At 41.2% G+C, this 25,027-nt stretch overlaps 1 protein-coding gene across 1 annotated transcript in view; it reads left to right on the top strand.

Moving 5' to 3' along the window:
- Nucleotides 1–2,214: 2,214 nt before the first annotated feature.
- NXPH2 (neurexophilin 2) overlaps nucleotides 2,215–25,027 on the top strand; it is a gene marked incomplete at both ends in the record, with an annotated part of 107,571 nt that continues 84,758 nt past the window's right edge. The window contains one exon of the mRNA XM_082841313.1: nucleotides 2,215–2,265. Within this exon, the coding sequence (XP_082697439.1) occupies nucleotides 2,215–2,265 (51 nt within the window). The remainder of the gene's footprint in view (nucleotides 2,266–25,027) is intronic.

The raw sequence follows: 25,027 nt of genomic DNA, 5'->3' as shown, positions 1-25,027 counted from the left end.
AGCTCCAGCAGAAACACTGAGTCTACATGAGGTACTGCCTCTTGCAATGCCGTTTGCCTTCTTCCTCTTCTAGCAGCCCCTCTCCAAAAAGGGGTCCTTCTAATGTCTGCCAAACTCGTTCCCTATTAATCACTTCCCAAAGATTGTCTGTAAATAAAATGCAGAGACAAAGTTGGACAAGAAGATCAACCTACAGAGATCGCTCCCAATTTTTGAAATTATCTTATTTATGCTTCTAGGATAGAATAACTTTCTAGAAGTGAGCTCTAAGCCTAGGTAAAGAGAATTTTTGTGGAGGTGAAGGGTAGCTGTAAGGAGGTGAGTTATATAGTTAGATATGCAAATAATGATTTTGTTTGTTTTTGAGTCTGTTGCAAGGAAAAGGAAGAGTCTGAGGACAAAGTGGGTTCTCGCTGCTGCAGCCTTTGCCATGGGCCCCAGAATCCCCCAGTCAGGCTAGGTGAGGCATTAGGAAGGATATACAACCCTCGCTCGCCTCTCTTCCTCCATACAGGAAATGGAGTTGTATTAGAGAGGTACCCCACCTGCAGCCTCAGGGACAACTTTCAAAGTCACATTGGGACTCCAGAACACTCTGGAATGACCTCCCTCCCCATCTGCACAAAATTGACACACCCGGTGAAAGGAAGGGTGGGACCTTGCCCTACCCAGGTCAGTCCTCCTGCCCTTGGTCCTGCACCATTCAAAGACTTACCAGCTCCCGTTTCATTTTATTTGGGGGTAGAAGAGCAGTAAGAGCAGGAGATGGACACGTTTTTCCCCTAAAATTCCAACCCAAATTTCACTTTTTCTTGTTTCATTTTTTTAAAATAAAAATCTATCTCAATTCCACTCTCTTGCCTCAACGTGTTTTTCATTTGCAAGAGGTTGTAGGAGCTAGCCTTGCCTTGAGTGTTCTTTTGAAGTAGCTGCCTAGAGACTCATCCCTGGAGAACTGATTTTACCTCTCTGGACCTTAGATTTCCCATCTGTTCAATAGAGAGGCTGATGGATGATGTCTAAATTCTCACCCGCCGTAAACGTGGGAGTACCTGAGCCCCACTGTCCCTTGACTTTTCCACTAGAGGGTCCAGCACAGAGATAGTTAAAGGTTAAGGATCTCTCCAATGGAGAGTTGTTAACATGGGGTTGAGCGATCGCGGGCAGCAGGTTTCTGGCCTCGTCCAGCCGCGGCCTCAGAAATATCCCTCTCCAAGATTTCCCAACTGGCAGGGAGGCTGCGGCAGGGTCTCCTCTCCTTATTCTTCTCCCCAGGCGCCCGGGCGCAGCTCTATCCTCCTCCTGGACACCGAGCAGCCGACAGCATCCTCAAACCCGAGTAAGCCTGGACCTCTACACCCAGCTCGGTTTCTCAGAGCCCTGCCGCTACCCCTCCTCAATGTCCCTCTAGGTGTCCACTACTTTCCACTTCCAGACATTCTTCCAGCCGCACCAGCCTCACTTTGGAACCCCTGCGCCGGACTCTGAGAGCCAGGGCTGCTGCGGAGCAGGGCGCTCTCCCGGGGCGTCCCGGGCTCCAGCACCCCTCAACACCACCACCACCCCCGCCCCACGCCCCGCCTCAGGATCCTGCCGTCGCCTTCCCCTAGAACTCCCTGGGTGCTCTCCCGGCGCGCTCCTTCCTGCATCCACTCAGGGAGACCACCCGCCCCCCCAATCCCCGCTGCCACCTCCCCGGCAAAACAAGAGCTGGTCAGTGGGCTGGGCACCCGGCCCAACCGGCCCTCTGCTGGGCGGGGGCGGAGAAGGCCCCGGAGCCTCGCAGGGCGCCCGGGCGCGCTCAGCTCTTCCGGGAGCAGCCTCGCGCGGGAACCCCGCATCAAAGCGCCGGAGCCGCAGCCTCCCGCCCGCGGGCGCCCGCCGCGCTCACCCTGACCCCGGGACGCGGGAGCCCCGGGCGCTGCTGGGACCCTGCGCAGCACGCCGGAGCTCGAGCTGTCCCCCACGCTCCTTTTCCGGCCCCCTCCAAGGAGGGGCGCGCGGGGCCCCAGAAGCATCTCCCGCCCGCCCTCCCCCACCCCCTTCCCAGCCCGCCCACCCGACCCGCGCGGCGTGGCGCGGCGCTGCGCTTGGATTCCGGGAGGGAAGCGCCGCGCGGAGTCCCTGGCGTCCTCAGTCCTGCCCCGCGAAGTGGAGATGCTCGAGAGGCAGGCGAGGGCGCGCAGCTCGTGAGACGCCGCGCCAGCCGGCACCATGCGCCTGCGGCCGCTGCCCCTCGTCGTGGTCCCCGGCTTGCTGCAGCTGGTGAGTGCCCGACCCGCCGCGCGCCCCACGCGCCGGGGCCGCGTTTCGGCGGGAAAACCGCTCCGGCTGCCGACTCGGAAGCAGAGTCTGGGGCTGCTTGGGCCATGGGGTCGGGGGCGCAGGCAGTGGAGTGAGTTTAGGGTTGCCTTAGAGGTTGAAGGGAAAGAATCAGGGAATGGGGATCAGAGTGGGGACCCTGAGGCGAGTGCGGTGCTTATGGAGGATTGGGACTGGAGGGCTGAGGTAAAGAAGGCAGAAAGTGGCAGGGAAGAAGGTGAGAGAGAAGGAACAGGTTTATTGAGGAGCAGTCGAGGAGGGGATAAGGGTAGACGGACGCGATGAGGATGGGCTGAAAGACCTGCCTCTAGCCCAGAGTTTGGGGGGCTTGATGGTTATTTTTCACGTGGTATTTTGCCCGGATGCCCGCAAACACTTATAAAGCACGGCATCGTGCATCCTCGCTCTCAGGGCCGGTTGGTGGCTCCTTGCTGGGGAAAAACTTAGGCAAAAGACCGATTTGGGAGGCAGATTGGATTTCTCTTCGTTTTCTGTCTGGCACTGGGGACTAGGATGGGGTTTTGTGCCGGCGGGGACGCAGGATGTAACTTTCAAATCCAACTCCACACAGGAGCCCCCTCCCCGTCGTCTCTACGCATTTTGTTCCCGAAGACCTCTCCTATCTGGTCTGGGCGGCTCAGGGGGCACCGAGGAATATGAAGGGTATTAGAAGGTGGTTGCACGGTCCGCCAGGGAGGCTCTAGGCGACCGTTCCAGTGGTGCCTCTCATCTCTCCTCGCTTTTCCCGCGTGGCGCCACCCTCTCCTCCTTCCGAAATATACCTGTATGCTGTATGGATTGCTAGTTAATTCTGTTTAAGGGAGATCCCAAGTAAGATGTTCAAGAAGACAACTTTTAAAGTACAATTATAGAAGGGGATTGCTTCGGCGCAGTCCGCCTCTGTGATGGATTTCTCTTGCTCTCTTGGCACTTGTCTTAATACGGTGCTATCAAGAGGGCTTTCTCCAGAAGCCAAGGTTTCTTTGGTCTTCATATTTAAGACTTTACCCAGTTTAATCTGGCTGTTAAAACAGGGTTAAGGAACCCAAGGATGATGATCCTTCCTTTTTTCCTTCCTTCATTCCTCCCTTCCTTCCCTCTCTCTCTCTCTCTCTCTCTCTCTCTCTCTCTCTTATTTCCCTTTAGAGGGAAAGATCAAGTAACTTATTAAAGTTTCTCTATGATACATATGATATTGTAGACGCAAAGATACTCTGTAAGTTTGAGGATGGAAGGAGTTCTAAAATGTCTTAGTGAAGGGGAGAGAGCACGAAAGGGCCTGTCCATTCCTTTTCCACAGAGATTAGCTTCACCTGCACAGCATCAAGAAATTCTTCAGTGGCTTCAAGAAGAAAATGCAGTGATGTTCCCAAATGTCCTTAAATGAGCCAGCACATACTGCCTATATACAAGATGGCATGTTAAAATAAATTTTACATCTAAGGCATTAAGCATGCCACATATATGCCATAATACTCTTCAGTATCCCTTGCTTTTTGAAATGTTTGATCTAGATTCCAAAAAAACGTGATTTAACAAAGCAACATTTGTATGGTGTGTGTAAGTAAAACTGTAAAAACCTGGGGAACTCAGGTACTTAGGTAGGATCTTCAGAATATCTTCATGAATCTCTTAGTTCATTCATTTAATTTTGCATTCAGTGATCATGAACTGTGTATCTGTTCCACTGTATTAGACTCTTAAAGATAAGGAGCTATATTGGGGGATCTGTTGGGAAAAGTTCTTCTATCAGTTTACTGTATTGGGAATATTAGATTTTTTTTTTTTTTCACACCACAAGAGTCAATAGGGAATAAGAAGTACATCTTGACAAGATTATATACCCTCCTTAAGAGCTAGATTCTAATATTACAGCGTGGCTTGATTTATCAGTTTTTAAGGAAGTGTATGTCAAATTCTAATCCATTTTTGGATTGTGCTTGGGTTGTAATGTTTTTTTCCTGGAGCACTTTATCATGGTAAGTGAGGTGGGGAGCTGCAGCTGGGCGATAAGCATACATTCCTTACACTGCCATCCTTTTGGACAATAAAAAGCTGTTTACATTCTCCACAATCTTAGAGCTGTTTCCAGCCTTATAACACAAGGGGGTTAGGATGTGAAAGGAAAACAGAGTGGCTGAGCAGGGTAGATCTAAATGAAAACACCCCCCAATCCCACCATTCGCCCCAACCCAGCAGGTATCCAAAAAAAAAAAGTTATAATTTGGCCCTTTGGGTGGCTTATAGTTTTAGTCTACCTTTTCAGCTAATATTGAACTTCTTTGCTAAATCCCAATAGCAAGTGGATAAAATGATTGAAAACTATTTTTTTCATTTTCTAGGAACCGTGTGTACATAGTACATCTGCCCTTGGGGGGAGGGAGTGGAGACGAGGTTGGGTTATCGCTGGAACTGGATTTTACTTTTCCATTCCCACTGCCATCCTAAAATGCTAAATATTTTTAAATGAGTAGTGGATTCATTGGGGGATATTGACATTTTAATTTTAAGAAAATTGCCTGATTCATATGAAAGCAGTCAGAGGGAGTTGGGCCCAAATAAGTCCCTATCATATAATACTGATACAATAACTAGATTTTTACTTGTTTGGGGGATATTTATAATTTTTAAGAAAACAGTAAGCTGAATTGATAAATATTGCAGGTAAACTATGAAGTATGTGTGTCTGTGATTTGTCCTTACCCAGTTTTCCTGGCCTGTGTCTAGTGTTTTAACAGACAGGTTGCTATGCCTAATTAATAAGATTACTAGGCATTTGCAGAATTAAGTATCAATCCTGAATGTATTATTTTCTTTGAAATTCTTATTCAGCAACATATTTTTATAAAAATATTAATAGCACATTATCTCTTGTCTGCCATCTAATGAAGAGAAAATTAGCATTTGAAGTTAATATTATAATGAGTGTTATTTTGTGACATGATACAATGTAAAGACTTCGCCAGTTGACAGCTTCTCACAGATTTGCATGATTATTTGTAACTCATAATAAGTGTGATTTTTGCCTCTAAGTAAAATGCAGATTGTAAAAAGATTAAATTTGAATTTAAATGGATGATAAGCTTGAGTTTAAGATAAAATTTAGTGGTGATTTTAAAAATTAGTTTGTTATACATTTCAACTTGTTTTTCTGTGATATAATGATGAGTTTATCAAGTAAAATATAAATTAAAAAAGCGATGCAAGTTAGCAAATTTTTAGAATCCTATAAAATCAGAATACTTGTGATGCAAAGTGTTAACAATTTTAAGTTCATCCTCATTATACAGTATCATCCCACATGAACTTATTGAGGATATTTTTATCTTAACAAATGATTGATTTTAATATTTATTTAGTGTCATAGTCATAACATATATTTATTCCCAGTTCTGTATTTTCAAGAAGTGATAACTCATGACTGTCTTCCATTCAGAAATCACAATTTCCCTCATACAGTTTTGATCAATTAACATCAAAACAGTATTTTCCAGTGTAGGATCAATAGTCGTCTGTTGCCTAGATGACAATGCAGAGGAGAAGAAAATACCACCATATCATGGTTACGACTTAGAGTTGGCTGGGCTTTGAAATTGACTCCTCATTAAAAGCATCATTATCTTAGACATTTTTAAAAATGAGAACTAGGATTAGACAATTAAGTCCTCTATTCCAGCCACTCACCTCCCAGTATAAATTGTGTTCCCTTGGCCTATTTTAAGATTAGGTTGTGTAGTTCAGTTTTAAACGCCTTCCACATAGGAAACTGACTCCTCTTGGGAACCTATTTTATAGCTCAATAGATTTCCGAATGGAAAAGAAAAGCCTTGTTACTTTTTGTTCCATAGTTTTTTTTCTTTCTTTTTTTTATAGTTTTTTTCTTAATTTTTTATTGTTTCTGATTAGTGGTCAAAATGCTAAATAAGGCAGAAGGCTTTTTTGAAAAACTTTTATTAGAGGTTTTCCATTCTCAGCTTAAAATGTGTAGCTCTTGCAAATCGAATGAATTAAGAAATGTTGATTTTTACAACACACTGCCCACCTTTTATCTATTAAAGAGCTAATCAATACATTGTGAATGATCTCGTTATTTAGTAGTAGCAATCAGAGATGAATATAAGTGTGTCACAGGTTTGTGATTTTGTAAAAGCACCAGGACTGTCTCCTACTGTTTACATATTCTGCGGTCTCTTTTACCTGAAGCTTTGCTGGGTAAGATTTGAAAAAAGAATTATAACCACACGCTCAAATGCCTACAGTTAGGGCTGTGTCAGCATTTCTGTGAAGAATCTCATTCTGTGAAGAATCTTAGCCATAAGCATTATAGCCGGTTAGAAGTTGGCATTTAATATCTTGATTTGGGAGTCAATTATTTTAAAGCTGCTTTAAAAAATTGGTCCAAGTGATTTTGAGCACTCATCCATGTGCGTTTACTCTCTAGGTATTCTTATAGTATGTGGAATGATGATTTAAGAAACTAATTTCCATATCATTCTTGCACAGTGGTTATAATTTAAAATGTAGCATGTTTAAATCATTTTCAATAGTCTCTTCCAAGTTAACCTATTTATTGAACCACTGTAAGATATTGTAACACTGTTTCATCACAAACAATTTTAATTGTGCCAAATTCAGATGCCTTAGTTGGTCTTTACTTACTAAAAATTGTAAGAGTCTTTATTTGCTAACAATCTGTTTGAATTTTTTATTACTTGTGATATGACCAGCGGTATCGATGACAACTCTGTTCTTTATTTCAAAACCTTGCTCAATAAAAAAAGTATCTAAAGCAATTTACAATATAGATTTTCAGATTATAGAAAGAATTCTAAGATTGATTGAAAACTTCCAATTAATGTTGGTTTTAGTTTATGAAGATCTAGATGAAAACCTTCAAATAAGTGTTTGGTTCATTATGCTGTAAGATCAGTATATAATAAGGAATTCTGTTTCTTTATAGAACTACCATTAAAAATGAATATTTCATTATCTAAACCCAAAAGCTATAAGAAATATTTTTCCTAGCCAGATCATTCAAGAAGTTAAAATAGTTGTCTTTAAAATTGTCATTCTTGTAAATTTTGCTTTTCTTAGATTTATGGACCCATAGTAAGAAAACTGGGAAGTTTTACAAATTTAAACTACAATGATAATAATGCTCTCTTAGATTTGCATATACCTACCTGTTTTCAAGTTTCTTTCACACAGTTTATCACATTCTGTTCTCCCAAAAAATCTACAAGAAGGACATGTTGAAAGTTTCCATTTGTGTACTGGAAAGAACAATGTATTTGGAGTCGAAAGACGAGTTCTCTCTCTAAATAAATTGCATATTCAACAAATATTTACTATTTTGTCCCTGACTTTACACTGAGACTGTAGCTGACATTGAGGACATAACAGTAAAAAAAATGGAACTGCTATGAGAATATGAGTGTGTGTGTGTGTGTGTGTGTCTGTGCGCACGCGTGTGTCTGTGCGCACGCGCGTGTCGGTGTGTCTTGGGCTGGTCATTTAATAACCTCAAATCCCTCATCTGTACAATGACGTCATCAGTGATAAAGAGAATGAAAAATGATTTCTAACATCTCTTTCCTTTTTTTAATGTACAGTAACAGTGTTACTGTATTTTTCTTTTATGAATTATGTACATCTTTACTGTACAATTTAAAGTATGTCTTACCTACAAACATAATTGCTCTAAATATAAGTTTTACTTGTAGTTTGTGCTTTTAACCATATCACAAATGGTACATATATTTAGAAATAGATTTAAAATACTACAAGACTGCTTAATGTTATATCTTCTTATGGAAAAGGACAATTTAGTGAAACTAGGCAAAGGGAATTGACAAATACTGATTTAACACTTGTAATCAGCAAAATCAATAAAATTTAAATTAAAATTTACCTATATATACCATTTTTATACTATATATACCATATATACCATATATGGTATATATAGTATATTTTATACTATAGTATAAAATACTTAAAATATACTTTATATATACTTTATATACTTTATGTATAGTATATTTTATACTATATATACCATATATACCATATATATGGTATATACCATATATACTATATATGTATAGTATATACTATATATATATACCATATATACCATATATACTATATATACCATATATATATATGGTATACCATATATACTTACCATATAGTATATTTTATACTATATATACCATATATACCATATATATATAGTATACCATATATACTATATATACTATAGTATAAAATACTTAAAATATACTTTATATATAGTATATTTTATACTATATATACCATATATACCATATATATATAGTATACCATATATACTATATATACCATTTTTACCTATATACCATTTTTAAATTGTAAACCACTAACATCTACTCATTTCTTTAATTTAAATAAAAAGTAAATTGGCTCTCAGTTAAATTCTAATTATTAAGATAAGCAGCATTACAGCTTAATACTGTACTTCAACCAGAAAACTAGCATGCGACTTTTTGTACACCTCAGTAGAATCCAACCTATTTAAGTCAGGAATACTATTAACTAACTCCAAAGGTCTTGGGAGTTCTGATGTTAATGGTATGAAATTTTAAAAAGAAAACCAAGAAAGAACTGGCATGTGAGACCTATCAAAGATGGAAGAAATTGTTAATGCTTTTAACATCAGGGGACAAGTCAACTGAAACAGACTGACTAGTCCTGGGGTTCAGTCCAACTATATTCTAAACAACATGAATGTCTTTAAAAACGAAACTTGACTTTGTGATAGTGCTGGTTTGGGCCAAATAAAAGGATTCTCAGGTCATAAAAACACTTAAGTAAATCTCTTTATTCAAGATTATGCAAAATGGTGATTTTCAAGCATTGACATATATATTGACAGTTTTAAAATCTCATCAGTTTTACCTTAAGTTATATGGCTTATATATTTATTCACTCAAAACTGTAACTTAGGAAATAGTTGAGATTACTTGAAGGGAGAGACCACATATGTAATTTATATGGCTGTTAAAAGTCCATGATCTGCATGATATTTTGAATGGATAATGTATACATAAGAGAATAGGGACTCAAAAGAACCATTTAACACTTTGTAGCAATGATAACAATCATTTTTATTAATACAGTTTTTGCATTTGGATAACCGAAACAGAAGACCCAAAACATAAGAAATGTGGCTGCAGAAATGAAAAGGGAGGTGAAGTTTTCAAAAGTGTGTTTTCCACAGTCATGAATTCACCTGCTGCTTCCATGGTGATGACTCCCAAATTTGTACCTCAATTCCTACCCTACTGCTCAGCCTCCAAGGCCATCTCTCCATAGCTCACTTTCTTTGCCTTGGATGTTTTACTGCCAACTCACACTCAACATGTCCACAGCCACACACAGCTTTCCTGAACAAGTAACCTTCCAACATTCATGGATTCAGATCTTGAAGTCACTACCTTGTTCCCCTTTTTAATGTCTGGTATCTTTGTGTTGGGACAAGCGACTTAGTATAAAGCATCACATGGTTTATAAGATAATTTCATGTGTGTGATCTCAGGGTTCATCTTCACATCAGCTCTGGAAGGTAAACAGAACAATAGTTATTGCATCCATTTTTAAAAATGAAGACACAAAGGCGTGGAAGGTTTCCAAGACAGACTGTATACAGACCACACAAAAGGCGCGACTTGAATTGTCCGCCCAGTCCATCCCCAAGGTCACGGTAGCATCTGTTTGTAGCAGAAGGCTGTGAGATCCATCATAGACCCCCAGAGTGAAGGGCTTGAGGGACGTTTCCAGGAAATGTTCTGTTCTGCTCAGCGGCCATGCCGAGGCAGAGACCTCGACTCACTCATTCTAGGAAGGTTTTAAACAAATTTGCCATGAAGTCAACAAGTTTAACAGAGTAAACAGATTTTTAGAGCCTGGCTCTTATTCGGGAGTCCCATTTAGAATTTAGCCTCAGAGTTTAGTTTCCAGGTGCTCCAGCTTTTACAGCTTTAGGGCTACGTGGACGGCCTAGTGATGTGGTTCCAGTTAGGATCAGCAGAGGGTTGGAGAGTTCCTCTAATTCCTCAAGATCTCAACCTGTCCCGCTTCAGATGGAAAAGGTGAACAAGAAGAGAGAGAAGGGCTTCAACTACTATGAAGGGCTACTTAATCTTGTTTTTTTAATGGACAGGTGGGAATATGAGAAGGAGCCAATGGGGTGGGGGGAGGCATCTAGTAGGTGCTGACACCTACTAGACTCGCAGGACTTGTGAGCTTCCGTAGAAGATTTTACTCTACCGGTAGCATTCTGGCTCTTGCCCTCTCTCCCTTTCTTACTTTTTATGAAACTATGTATTTGATTACAGAGGTGGTATAGCATAGTGAATGTTATTGGCTTTCCACCCAGATCCCTTTGGATCTCTTCTTACCATTTCTGTGCGCCCTCTCCTTTTTTGGTTTCTGTTCTAACACTGGGCACCTATAACTCTCCTTCAGAGGATTTCCCTGGGGGTGTTGGATGCCCCCTCGCCAGAGAGCACTCAGAGCCAGACTGCAGTTCCCTTCCTTCTGGGACAGCTCTTGACAAATGACTGACAGGTGCCAGAGTGTGAAAGGCCCAGCTCCCTTGCTCAGAGGTTTAAGGAATACATTGGAGTGTCCCTGTGAGAGCAGGTCAAAGCTCCGCTCAAGGGGACTTTGCTTGGGATCGCACACGTCCATGGCTTCCTCTTGTTCACTGACCCGCTGCCCCGCTTCCCCACCAGACTCCCCTGGACACGCTTCACGATAAATCACTTGCACTCAAACACTTGTCTTGCTGTCTGTTTCTGGGGAACCCAACCTAAGGTGTCTGTTTAAATTTTTTTTTAACATGCAGAAATTTTTAAAGCAGCTATTCGTACCTCTGCCTGCTTTGTGCTATCTTATACTAAGAGATAATCGCTATTAGTAGTTTAATGTGTCTCTTTCCAGAAATTACGGATATGTATGCTTTCATCATAATTATATCAACACAACATAACATCACGTAACATGTATTTTTAATGCAGTAATATACTGTGGCCATTTTTATACCATGTACAACTTATATTTTTGAGAATTCTTAGTATTTCATGGCACTGATATGCCATAAGGTATTTAATCAGTCTCTTATTAATGAAAATTTTGGTTGTCTTGAATTTTTTCAGTTCATTTGTGAGTATATTTATAAAATGAATTCCTAGGGGGGTGGTGGTGGGATGAATTGGGCGATTGGGATTGACATGTATACACTGATGTGTATAAAGTGGATGACTAATAAGAAAATAAATAAATAAACATTTAAAAAATAGAAAAAAAAAAAATAAACAAAATGAATTCCTAGAATTGAAAATACTTGGCCAAGGCTGGGAATGTACAATATGAATTTTGATAAATATAAATTTTCGCCTTAATGACCATACAAAAATACAGTACCACTCACAGTGGATATGCATCCTACATCCCTATCTGGATAGTGGCTTTTTTGTTTACTTTTTCAATCTGTTAGAGGAAAACACCTCATTGTTTTTAAAATCTGTTGTATATTACTTATTAAGAAGGTGAAGTTTATTCTTATATTTAATAACCCTTTGAATTTATTTTGTGATTCCTTCCTTTTTAAATAACTTCCCATTTTTCAATTCTTTTTGTCTACAGCTTTTAAACTTTTATAGTTTTTTTTTATATTGCTCTTGCACAATTGTTTATTTTACTATTCCTGGATATTTTATATATTATGGGGTTGTGGCTACCATTTCTAGGCCTGACATTTTAAAATTGATTTTTGCTGGAATTTAAAGAAAGCTATTTATTTTAGTATATTTATTGTATCAGTTCTATTTCTGGACTGGATTATTAGTTTTAATAATTTTTAATTTGATTCTCTTGAATTTTATATATAGACAATCATATTACCTATAAATAATCGTATATAGAAGCTAAATGGAAGCTTTCTGGGGCAGATTCCATAGCTAACTGACTAAGTGGCCTAGGTTGAATGAAGCCTGGAGTTAAGGGGTGAGCATTCAGGACCTCAGCCCTCTTTCTGCTTTAGTGAAGGACATGCATCCTCCTGGTAGCTGCCCTGCGCCTGCTTGCACTCCCAGCTCCTCCCGTGCTGATTTTGGTGGTGGAGAGGGGATTCTGTTGAGGGGGTAAACCCCTGTTCAGGTGCTGTTCTCTTTTGCCTTTGTTTGGTTACTGGCTGATCAGCACAATTGGCTTCTCCATCATTCTGATTCACTCTTCTTTACATCTTCCAGAGATTCTCACATTTTGTGGACCCTTGGCATCCTTTCCTCTTTGTAGCACTAGGCACTCATTCTTGTTTTTGCATTCCTGGTTCATTTCATTGGAAATTTGGGAGAGAGGCAAGGTAAACACATTCACTCATCTTTCCTCATTGCAACTCAAAATCTTTCAGTCATTTTTGGCTCATCTTTCTTCATCCCCTACAGTATCCATTCAGTCACAAAATCCTGTGAAATTTCCTTCCAAATCCATCTGTAAACTGTCTCTTTCTCTCCACCTGCTTCCATTTCATCACTACAGCAGCCTCCTAGCTGGTCTATTTTATTCCAACATGAGCCCTCTGAATGCATTCCACATGTCACAGATCATCTTTCTTAAATTCTCCTTTGATTTACCATGCCACTCCACTATTAAGGATGAGACTGTGATTCCCTTTTCCTTAATACATTGAGTCTAAATTTCTCTTTCTGGTTTTCCAGCCTTAAATCTCCCATCCAATATTCATCACATACTCTTAACTGCAGCCAGGTCTGTATCCTTATACTCCATGAATACTTCAGAGTAAAGGGAAAGCATAGGTTTTGGTGTCAGACTGACTTGGATTCCAATGCTTTTTCTGGCACCTTGGACAAGAGAACACATCTACTCAATTTCAGTGTTTTTTTTTTTTTCCTGAATAATGGTAATTATAGCTATTTCTTAGGGTTATGATGATTATATACCAAAAAAGTGAAATGCCTAGTACCTAGCATTAGCTTAACAAACGTCAGTTTTCCTTTCCACCTGCAACAGCTTAGGTTTTTTGTGTGTAAGCAATAGAAACTGACTTTGACAAACTTAGAGAAGAAATTCCTGAATACAGGGTAGCTCACAGGAAAGGTTGGAGAATTGGGCATGTCTAGAGCAAAATCAAGGGTCTAGGTATCGGGAAAGTATCAACTGGCCAAGATGATGAATAAATGTCCATCTTTTTCTCTCACGTTTTTCTTTCACTTCATTTAAGATGCCATGTTCTGGTTGAGAGAGCCTAGATGGCTTGGGTCATAATGCCTTGGCTTGAGAAGGGTGGGACACTTTGATGAACAGTTCCACGCATCCTAGGGAATCAACACTATATGTTCCTGTTGGAGAACCTGTGATCAGAACTCCCACCACAGGAAGAGCTCAGAGAAAGAGACCCAAGCACCCACAGTGAAGACCCATTCCAGCTGTTTGTGTTAATCAACCAGATCTCCACTCGTAAACAGACATAGACCACAAGATCACCAGACATTTAAGTGAAATCGTTAGCAAAAAATAATAAGAAGGAGAGGGACAAAGAGAAACTAACAGAACCTACCCTGGAAGAAACAAATAATACAGGGGACAGATTTCAATTTTAAAAATTCCTAATTAGGATTCTCAGAGAGTCAAGAGGATATTGCATCCTAAAAACAAGGCCTTTTCACAGACTGCTATGAAGAAAGATCGACTGGGTAATAAGAAGGAGTTCTTGGAAGTGAAATATGTAACAAAATTAACACGTCAGGGAGAAGGTTAGGAAGAATAGGAACAGAGATCATGCTGGTGAACTGTAAGGTGAAATCAAGGGAACCTGCCATGACAGAGCTGAAAGACCAACATGGAAAATACGAGAGAACAGTGACAAGACGTAGAGGATAAATCCAGCGAGAAGCCCCAGAAACAGGTAACAGGAGGCTATGAGGAGAAGGAACATAGTCAACAGGGTTGAATGGGCTGATAAAAAAAATAAAATCCTGGTGAAATTCCTGAACTCAAAGGAAAAAACAGAAAACCCTAAGAGCTTTCAGAGATTACTAACAAAACAAACATACACCTCATCAACCACACTGGATGTTAGAAGCAATGGAACAATGCCTTCAAATTTCTGAATGTTCTGAAAGAATATTGAACCAACAGCCAAATTATCAATCAAACATGAAGGGGAAAAGGAGGAGGAAGAGAAGGAAGAGAAAATAAACAATGACATCTGGAGCATGCAGGCGTCTCGGGGGAGTTACCACTCACTCCATATGGAAAAATCCTCAAAGAAGTACATCAGCAAAGCAAGAAAGAATATAGCACAAGGGGATGATGTGAGGTAGCCTGGTGTCTGAGTATGACTCAGAAGAAGTGAAGGAGGCTAGAGAAGGGTCCATTAGCCTCTGACCCAGGGGAGATGTGGGTTCTGTTTCCTTCAGTGTGGTCCAGTCACACTGTGGCCCTGCTGGGAATTTCATTTAAACCATTCAGTTTTATAAATGCTATTTATTAATTTGCTGTGTTTAAAATGGATTTGTACTCAAAGCAGGAATGATTTAAACATAGTTTAAGAATGGAATGGGCTTCCCTGGTGGCGCAGTGGTTGAGAGTCCACCTGCCGATGCAGGGGACACGGGTTCGTGCCCCGGTCCGGGAAGATCCCACATGCCGCGGAGCGGATAGGCCCGTGAGCCATGGCTGCTAGACCTGTGCGTCCGGAGCCTGTGCTCCGCAACGGGAGAGGCCACAACAGTGAGAGGCCTGCGTACCGCAAAAAAAAAAAAAGAATAAAAGAGAATGGAATGTAACTATAATAAACATTAATGAACTGAAATAGTATAATAAAAATTGGAGGTAAAGGGAATACAAGAGGTGAAGCTAGGTGAGCATATCAGTTTCCTTGTTTTTCATAGTAAGAACTTAAGCTGTCTAATGTTAATAAATTAAGAAGTAGACTTACGAATAATAATACAACCAACCAAAACCAAGAATTGGAGAAAGGGAGATAGGCACAGTCATCACCCTTCATAAAAAGAAGTCAATGATGTTATTTAAACTGAAACAGAGTAGTAAAAAAATCAAAAATTTAAAAAAAAATCTTCATGGTAAAAAAAAAGAAATAGACTTAAAGCCTTAAAAGCTACCAAATAATAGAATTAAAAATAATACAACCAACAAAAATTCAATATGTAAGTTTATTTACTCTGTGCTCTAATTTCTTCTATCATTTAAATAGATTAGAAAGTGAATATTAACATCTGGAAAAGGCATTTTGACCTTAAAATGTGATTTTGTATTTGTGCCCTTCTTTTTCTGTACTGCTTTTGACAAATATCATTCATCAGTGAATTTCAAGATAAAGTGGGTCTTTTCAGTGGAAGGAGCTGTCCAGCAGTTGTAAAGACATGCTCAGGACATGGCCATAAGTGTGCCTTCCCTAGGAGGTGATAGATACGTTTATGGTGTAGATTGTGGCTTGATGGTTTTTCACGGGTGTATACTTATCTCCAAACTCATCAACTTGTATACATTAAATATGTATAGCTTTTTGTGTGTCAATCATTCCTCCAAAAAAGTCATTTTATAAAAAAGAGGTAAGCAGAGGCCATCTGTTGGGTCATGCCTCAGGGAAGGGTTTCTCAGCCTCAGCACTACTGACATTTTGGGCCAGATAATTACTTGAGTGGGGGGAAGGGGTGGGAGAAAAGTGGCTGCCCTGTGCCTTGTAGGATGCTTAATAGCATCCCTGGCCTCTACCTACTTAGATGCCAGCAGCACACTCTCCCCATTGTGACAACCCAAAATATCTCCAGACATTGATAAATGTCCCCTGAGAAGCAAACATACCCCAACTGAGAACCACCAGTGAAGGGAATTCCTGGCTGTGAGAAGCTGAACCAGGTGAGCTCTTTGGACTCTCCCAATTAAATACTTTGTCTTTGAACTGTTGGGAAGGGGTCAGCATTTTGCAAAGACCTAGTTTATTTCTTAACACTTCTTTCCATCTCAGGCAAGTTTCCTTCAGTTCAGTTTTTGAGTGCCAAGTCCATCAGGCACTGTGCCCAGTGCACACATCTCTGACAAATTTTCCTTTTTGAGGGAAATGATTGATGAGTGATCCCCCTGATATTCCTCTCCTGGATAAGAGTTCCCTCCAAGAAAAGTTCACACATTTCATCTTGCCTCAGGTACACATCTTACCAGTAGTTAGGGCTGGCTCCAAGAGTTTTAGGAAAGCTTTCGGGTTTCCATATTTTACAATGCAGTAATGAGGAAGTGTTACTTTGTAATGAAGATAGCAAATAAAACTGAAAATGATAACCATAAGTAATAGTTGGTTAATAAAAACGTGAACTAAATCACCCTCGATGTGCCTATTTGTTATAATTAAAATATAGTGGGATTACATTCTTCAAAGAATTTATCCCAAACCCAGATTACACTATGGTTATCAAAACAGGACAGTAACACTTTTGAGTGGAAGATTTGATCTAGTTTTTGAGATTTTTAAAATGTAGCTTAAAACTATTCAGTTCAACTTTTGAGGGCTAGACTGCATTTCTTTTTGTTGAAAATTGGGGATTTTCAAGTTTACAAATGTAAACTGTGAGTTACTCTATTTTTTATAAATGGTATATGAATCACTTTCTCCTACATCAGAATGCATTTTTTAATTAAGTTTCTCCTTTAAGGCAATTCTCATTTTTTAAGAAATTGTATCTATGAAGGTACTATAAGACTTGCATCTTATTCCCCAGAGATAAACGTGGTAATAAAAAAGTAAAAAGAATCCCAGCTGGTGTTAAAATTTGAAATAGAGTATATTTTCATGAAATTAAATCTATACATAAATAATGACCTTACTTATTGGGATAAAATCTGAGAACTCCAGTGAACTGCAGCTGGGCTGCCACTCCAGGGATGTATAAAGGGATATATCCCTTTATGTCAAGGCGGGTGGGCCTTTGTATAGGCTCCTGTAGCTTTCCGAGTGAGTGTGTTACAGACACGCCAGGCAGGTCAGGGCTCCTGCATTCCAGCCCGTGCCTTTAATACATACACACGTACATGCACACAGATGACATTTTCCTACTGAACCTTTCCCACTACATCAAAAGTGGTATCCTGGGGCTTCCCTGGTGGTGCAGTGGTTGAGAGTCCGCCTGCCGATGCAGGGGACACGGGCTCGTGCCCCGGTCTGGGAGGATCCCACGTGCTGCGGAGTGGCTGGGCCCATGAGCCATGGCTGCTGAGCCTGCACGTCCGGAGCCTGTGCTCCGCAACAGGAGAGGCCACAACAGTGAGAGGCCCACATACCGCAAAAAAAAAAAAAAAAAAGTGGTATCTTTTCACTTGCAAGAGGATGTGTTGTCTCTACCGTGAAAGTTACAGACCTGTATAATGCTTCTGTCACTCTGTACAAATGCCTAAATAAGCCGTTACTTACTGATATACTCTTAGCTTCTGTCAAAGATTAATGTAGGATGTGGCTGTAGGAAAACACTTTTTTGGTTAACGCATATTCACATTTTCATTCATTGCTTTATTCGACAGTTGAAGTGTCTACTGTAGGCATGACACTATGCTAAGCCTTTCCTTGGAATATATTCCTAAGGACAAAAACCTGTTTTCCTGATAAATCAAGCATCCTTATTTAAAGAATGAGAGTTTCAACTCAATTTGGCTCCTTTTTCACTTTTCATACCAGGAATAGCAGAGGTAATTTATAGCTCATTGCAACAAATACCTTTATTAAGCCCATTTTCTTTTTTTTTTTTTTTTATTTTTGGCTGTGTTGGGTCTTTGTTGCTGTGTGTGGGCTTTCTCTAGCTGCGGAGAGCGGGGGCTACTCTTCGTTGCAGTGCATGGGCTACTCATTGTGGTGGATTTTGCTGCGGAGCACGGGCCCTAGAGCACAGGCTCAGTAGTTGTGGCACATGGGCTTCAGTAGTTGTGGCACACGGGCTCAGTAGTTGTGGCTCGCGGGCCCTAGAGTGCAGGCTCAGTAGTTGAGGCACACAGGCTTAGTTACTCCGCGGCATGTGGGATCTTCCCAGACTAGGGCTCGAAGCCGTGTCTCCTGCATTGGCAGGCAGATTCTTAACCACTGCTCCACCAGGAAAGTCCAAGCCCAGTTTTCTTGATGTTTTCTCTCCTATTATATAGTTCTTGACCTTGTACAAATGGTCCTGTTTTATATGGCTTATATCATGCACTTTGGAAATACTCTTTGAAAGTATTTGGACCAAATTTTTCTTTGCCAGATGTTCCACCACTGCTGTCCTAATGTGCCCGAAATCTGTTGAAGTCAGTTCAGTTCTGTGGGTGTGAATTTCCTCTAAAATTCTCCTTCTGAAAATGGAGGTGGTTGGAGTCGGTGATTCCCAAACGCTGGTTCATGGGCTGGCTGCAGCGAGAGAGCCTTTTCAGAGTCTCCAGGCATGTTACATCAGTGTCTCCAGGCTGAGGCCCAGGCACCAGGTGATGCTGGGGCCCAGCCAGATTTGGGAACCCCTAGAGTAGATGGTCTTTTGGATGTCCCTTGGCTTTATGAATTTATAGTGCTGTTGGAACCTTGGCCCTTGGTTGGTGGAATATAAGCCAGCCCCGAGGAAAAGAGCCACAGTTATACAGATTACACTGCCAGTGACACAGGAGGAAGAATGCCTCAGCTCCCCAGGCGTCACCTAGCTTTTCAGATCTCCCCTCCAAAGATACCTCTGTGTTAAGTATGTCCCTCTGGGCTCCTGCACACTGTGCACACCTCCGCTGTAGTATTTATCTCATGGCACTGTATCTGCAGGTGCTCCTCTTTGCATTCCACTTAACCCAAGTGAAATCTATGAACACAGAGAATGTGGATGTCAGTCTGTGTCACACCACAGCCAGTCACATAGTAGGCATCCAGTAAGTGCTCAAATGAATGAATGAATGAGTGAACCATTGAGAGAAATCACTCAGTATCCTTCCTGATAGGCTGTGTTTCCAAGTCAATGGAAAACTACCTGTGACCGATTACAGAGAAGTTTGGCTGGCAAATTAAATCCAAGCCCTAAGTCTGCTTGTTCAGTATCGCTGAACTCCTTCAAAGTGTTCTTGAAGCCCTTTTGTTTTGAAGCTCTGGATTTACATGGGAAAAGGCCCTTAACTTTTCTCATTCTTAGCAGTATCATAAGGCTCCTTTGGGACAAAACTTCTACACCTAGGTTGAAGTGCCAAACTAAAATACTGTTATTTGTTCTGTCTGATTCTCTCAAGACTAAGTCTGTTTTCTTATATTAGAACAAAGAAAGGATATTCTCAGTAGCCAAGGAACTGGTTTGTTCCATTTTTTACCCTTTTAGAAGTAAATACAGTTAGCCACAAAAGATGTTTGTCCACAAATATCCACTTTGTAATGCTTTACAATCTCTTCCTATCATTATTGACTCGTGTTTTTAGTACAATATGCCATGCTCTTGTCCTTTTTAATATATCAATATTTATATAATTAGAGAAGAAATAATTCATATAGGAAAAAATTATTTCTAAAGTTTACAGTCAATCATAAGGTGGAAAATAAGGATTTAGACATTCAGCAATTTTAAATTTATGATCAAGATTTCTGATCTGGTTTTTAATTGTGATATTTTAGTGCTTTTCTACATTAAGGTCCTTATTTCACTTATTTATTTTTTGTGTGAGGTAATAGGTTTAATTTGCTGACATTTATATACTAAGGGCTTTTTCTTAGTATAGATTAACTTACTGTTTTCAAATTGCAATCACTATGAATCAGATTTTTATTTAACATTAACATTAATTAAGGTGATCATTTCATGATTTAGGTTATTTTAAAAATTTCAAAGACCAGCTGTCGTTTTAACATACCATATAAGCACTGTAACTTTGCTGTAACAATGAGATAGGCCACAACTCTCCTACCTTCTCTACAAGTAGGTGAAACGTTACATAATGGTGCACGCACGTAGGGACAGCCGGACCTGAGGCACCAGGCATGACTCTGTAGGGAATGGCCCCTCTTCCCATTATACTAAACAAGCATATTTCCAGCAGATAAGGGAGAGATCTACTTTCAGTTGAAGAGCGCTATCTGGTTTAAGCAGGACACAGCCCACAAGCTCCCATGTGATAAAGGCATCCTCTGTTTATCCACAGCAACCCCATAGAGGCTGTCAGGGAAGGAATTTTTCATCCAGGAAAAGCTTTTCTTCTGGGTTCTGAACAACAAAAATACCAGGGTATAAGGAGCCCTTCTCGTGTGTTGTACAACGTTGGAGTTGGTAGACCAAAACTGACACAGTGAAGGCACATGACCGGGTAATTAAGTGCATTCCTTCTACAATATTTGGTTTTGATTTGTCTGTGTTTGGATTTATATTGGGGAGATGTAGAGGCAAAGCATCTCTATCCAAGTTGTTACTAAATGAAATGCCTACAGTGGAAGAACAGTCTTTTATGAGTGCCTGCAGTGAGCAAAAGCTGTCAGCTTTGAATGTTATTAATGAGAGATTTGAAGTTTGTATTAAGAATTCTGGAATGTTCAAGGCTTCTGGGTAAACTGCTAAGCATGGGGAGAGACGTGCCAGCATTGGCATGAAATCTGGTTCCTTTGGTGATGTAACAACTGTCGTAGCCCGTGGACTTCTGTTATGTCAAGTTGACCTTGTTGACGATATAATAGAGTGTAGTTCAAGGCTCTCGTCTCCAGGTATGTCAGGGGCAGGCTAGAGGGTGTGCTATGAAAGAAGCAGAAGTCGTGCTTTTTGTCCTCACATCTGCTCCCTTCTCTCCTTTCACATATACTCAGCTTTGACTCTGCTTAATATGCTTTCCAACAGAAGCGCCTGCTAAGCTCTTTCTCTGGGGACCCATGTTGTCCTGGCTACTTCCCGGTTCTGTATATACCATCCTTCTCTAATCCAGGAAAGAAACTCTCTTAAATTGCAGTTGTACCTGACCCTTATGCTACTCTGGATTTTAAGAAGCCTAAACCTTTGCCACCATATACTCTGAAATGTGATGACCTTTTGTCTATTTAGCACTACTCCCATGACATCCCCTTCGAACACCTCCAAGCACTTTTAAATGGTTTGCTTCAGACGCCTGGCTCTTACTTTTCTAAATTTCAGAGCTGCTAGGTTTCTCTTTAGGTGAGTCTGCCAACCTTCTTTTTTATCTTCAGATGATACATACATTTGAATGCACACGATAAAACGTATTTTGCTTCAGATATGTACTTCAATCAGAATCTTTGAGAGTTAAATATTCTCATAGCTGCAAGCGGCCGGAAAACTACTTTCCCAACTTTATTTTAGTGAACTTTGTGGGTGGGAAGATGTACTCGGGTACTGATGCCCCATCCAGGATCCTCGTTTCTCAGCTTCAAATGGCACAGGAAACCCCCTTCTGATTTCCAACATACTCTCAGAATAGCACTCATTTCTGTTGCCACAGAACATGCTTCAGCTTCTTGCTAAAACCAACAGGAGGCACAGCAGATGTATTAGTAAATCACAGAAATTTCAAAACTACAAAGAAATACAGCCATATCACATTGAAAAGCTCTGATGCATAGGTGTGACTGGGAGTCGGCTGCGGCCCCTGACTGTTGGGGACCTGGCCAAGAAGCTGGGTGTCAGGGTTGCCCCATTGCTAGAGCAATTGACAGCCATAGGTGAGCGGTAAGGTCAGGTAATACAGATCAGAGAGAATGTTTGGCATAGGGGTTAACCCTGGGCGGCCAGAGAACATTGTAGACACTGCCCTGGTGAAATAATTAGTTGAGGTTCGGCAGAGCCCAGGCAGGGGAGACTGGAATGGCCTGGATAAGGTCAAATGGAGGGGAGGGTTGTGGCATATGGCAGCAGTAGGTCAGGCACAAGGACAAAAGCTTTGGACCTTTATGGATCTCTGAGCTTCAGGTAAAGCTAGCTCCAGCACCCTGAAATCCCTTTAGGATAGTAGACATTTACCTGGTCACGGTATTAGTCAGTTGGAGGCTTGTAGGTGCAGAGCCTGGTTTAGTCAGGTGGCCACTTTTGCTCCGAATAGTCACTCAGCAAAGGGAGCTCAGGCCCTTGTCCAGAGCATGGTTTATGTAAAGAACTGAAATTCTTGTTCTCCCACCAGCATTTGGCTTCAGAAAGAAGGTCCACGTCTGGTCTGACTGAGAACTCTGCCAGCCTGTCCACTCAGCCTATGAGTCTGGAATGTTAATCTGTGAAAGTGACTCTCAACTTGGAGTACGCAGCCACCTGGAAAGACTGCTAAAGATGCACATTCTTGGGCTGGTGCTCAGGAGATCGATACCAGGTGTTGAAGTTTGGGCCCAGGAGCCTGCATTTTAAGCAGCATCTTGCAGGGCTTCCAAGGCAGATTTTAGAGGCAATTTGAGAAACACTAGCCTAAAGGGAGCTGGTTCTACTTTGTTTTAGAAAATATTCCTCTAAGGACATTATGGCTTTTTTTTTTGGCTGTGCCGCATGTGAGATCCTAGTTCCCCGACCAGGGATCAAACCCTCACCCCGTGCAGTGGAAGCACTGGAAGAGCAGATTCTTAACCACTGGACCGCCAGGGAAGTCCCGACATTATGGCTTTTAATGACAGACCGTTAGCTAAGGATCTTGACAGCATTTCTCCTCCAAAGCAGGGACCCTTTATGTGGCAAATGAGATGTGGTTCTCCATACTGTACATGTAACTTCTCAGGATGTCACCGTTGGTAAGCATGTTTCTAACAGACAGCTAGCTCTTTCTGTTTCAGACGGTCAGGCTGAGTGATCTTAAAACTTAAACAGATATTGAGTATGGGGACAGACTCAGAGCATGCAACAAAGAAAAGAGAATGGTTTGAAGATGAGTTTATTATTGCCCCCTAGTGGCTGGGGAGCAGGTAGCCCACTTACTTTACTGCTGTCTCACTAAGATATATAGGTATTTGTTCAATGTAGGGTTGGGTTTCTTAATTTTCCCAATTGTCTTTGAGAATGAACAAATTGTAGGTGAGTTTTAACTTTTTAATTTGGGGAAAAAGGTTTTAGGTTATGAACATGAAGACTTTTTCAGAATGATTGTTAATTTAAACACTTTATAGAAGAATAGTGGCAGAGGAATCTATAACAGACACTACAACCTCTTTGTTCCTTGTAAAATTCTAACACAAGGTAGTTTATAAGACCTAGATATGGCCAACGGCGTATGAGTACAAATTTACTGAGTGCTACTGCCAGGAAATCTTTTCCTTTTTTGATTAGAATAAGGATAAATTTGGCTGGAATGCCTTTGGCCCTTTGGCACTTTGCCCCTTTCCCACCTTACTCCTGGATTATAGAATTATAGCTAGGGGATGCAGCAGCCATTCTGTGAACCTGAGGCAGCAAGCATGGGCTGAGGGCTACATCTTGAGAATGGCAGAGAAGAATGATGACAAAGCCTGTGTCTCTTATGACTTTGTTGAGCATCTGTGCCAGCCCTAGTCTGCCTGTCTGAGGACTTCTTTTTTCTTGAGTTTCTGCCTATTTAAGCCACTGTGGTAATTAAGTTTTTGTTAGTTGAATCCACATGCTGTCCTAATAGACACAGGGTACTAAAATATTTTGTGAATGCATGACCTTAATAAAAAATAACCATTATCAAAGATAGCTGTGGGGCTTCCCTGGTGGCGCAGCGGTTGGGAGTCCGTCTGCCGATGCAGGGGACACGGGTTTGTGCCCCGGTCCGGGAAGATCCCACATGCCGCTGGGCGGCTGGGCCCGTGAGCCATGGCCGCTGAGCCTGCGCGTCCGGAGCCTGTGCTCCGCAACGGGAGAGGACACAACAGTGAGAGGCCCGTGTACCGCAAAAAAAAAAAAAAAAAAAAGGAAGAAATAAAATCCTTAAAACCCACACGCCAGAGTCTTATGGGGTTCAGAAGGAGTTACAAGGAGTTTCAAATGACAGTTTTCCTCCCCAGCATATATATTGCTTTCTAAATTGCTTTATAACTCAAGGTGGGGGGCACAAAATGTCTCAGGAACCGAGATGGTGACTTCTGTATCTCCTGAGGTAGCCAAAGGAAACACTTCCGTGACATAAATGTATTGTGATTGGACCAGCTCTCATCCTCTCAGAACGGGAGACCAAGAACGAAATGTCCTGGAACCGTTTTTGAGTGAACTTTGGCTGGTGTTCTTGGTGAGGTACAGAGCAAAGTCTGATGACTTCAGGATTCTCCGGACATGGTACACCCTCAGGGAAATCGATCTCTAAGGCCACAGTCTCTAATTATGAGTCTTTCAATTTTGAGAACTGGAATTTGCAGATGCAAGCATATGACAAGAAATGTAGGGCGTTTGATAGTGAGGCAGGGCGTGTTTCAGCCAGAACACTTATGTGGGAGTTTTCAGGGCCGGATAGGTGAAGACATGAGTCAGGCACAGAACTAGTATCGTGTAGGGCACTCTGGCTTGGGGGCAGGAAATCAAACTTGAACACTGAACTCTTCTCGTTGACCAGCTGTGTGACTGTGAGCAAGTCACCATATCACTGAACCTAAATGTTCTTTTGTAAATAGTATATGAGCTTTAAAGTTGTGTTCAGACCTGAAATTCTATGATTCTACAGTTATTTCACAAAGATAGAGGAACACGTCCTTTGGGTTAGAGCACATTTCAAGCAG

The sequence above is a fragment of the Leucopleurus acutus genome (genome assembly GCF_964270905.1).
Source record: "Leucopleurus acutus genome assembly, chromosome: 6".
NCBI lineage: Eukaryota > Metazoa > Chordata > Mammalia > Artiodactyla > Delphinidae > Leucopleurus > Leucopleurus acutus.
Note: the sequence above shows the minus strand (reverse complement) of the source record. Positions and strands in the feature narration are given on the sequence as shown.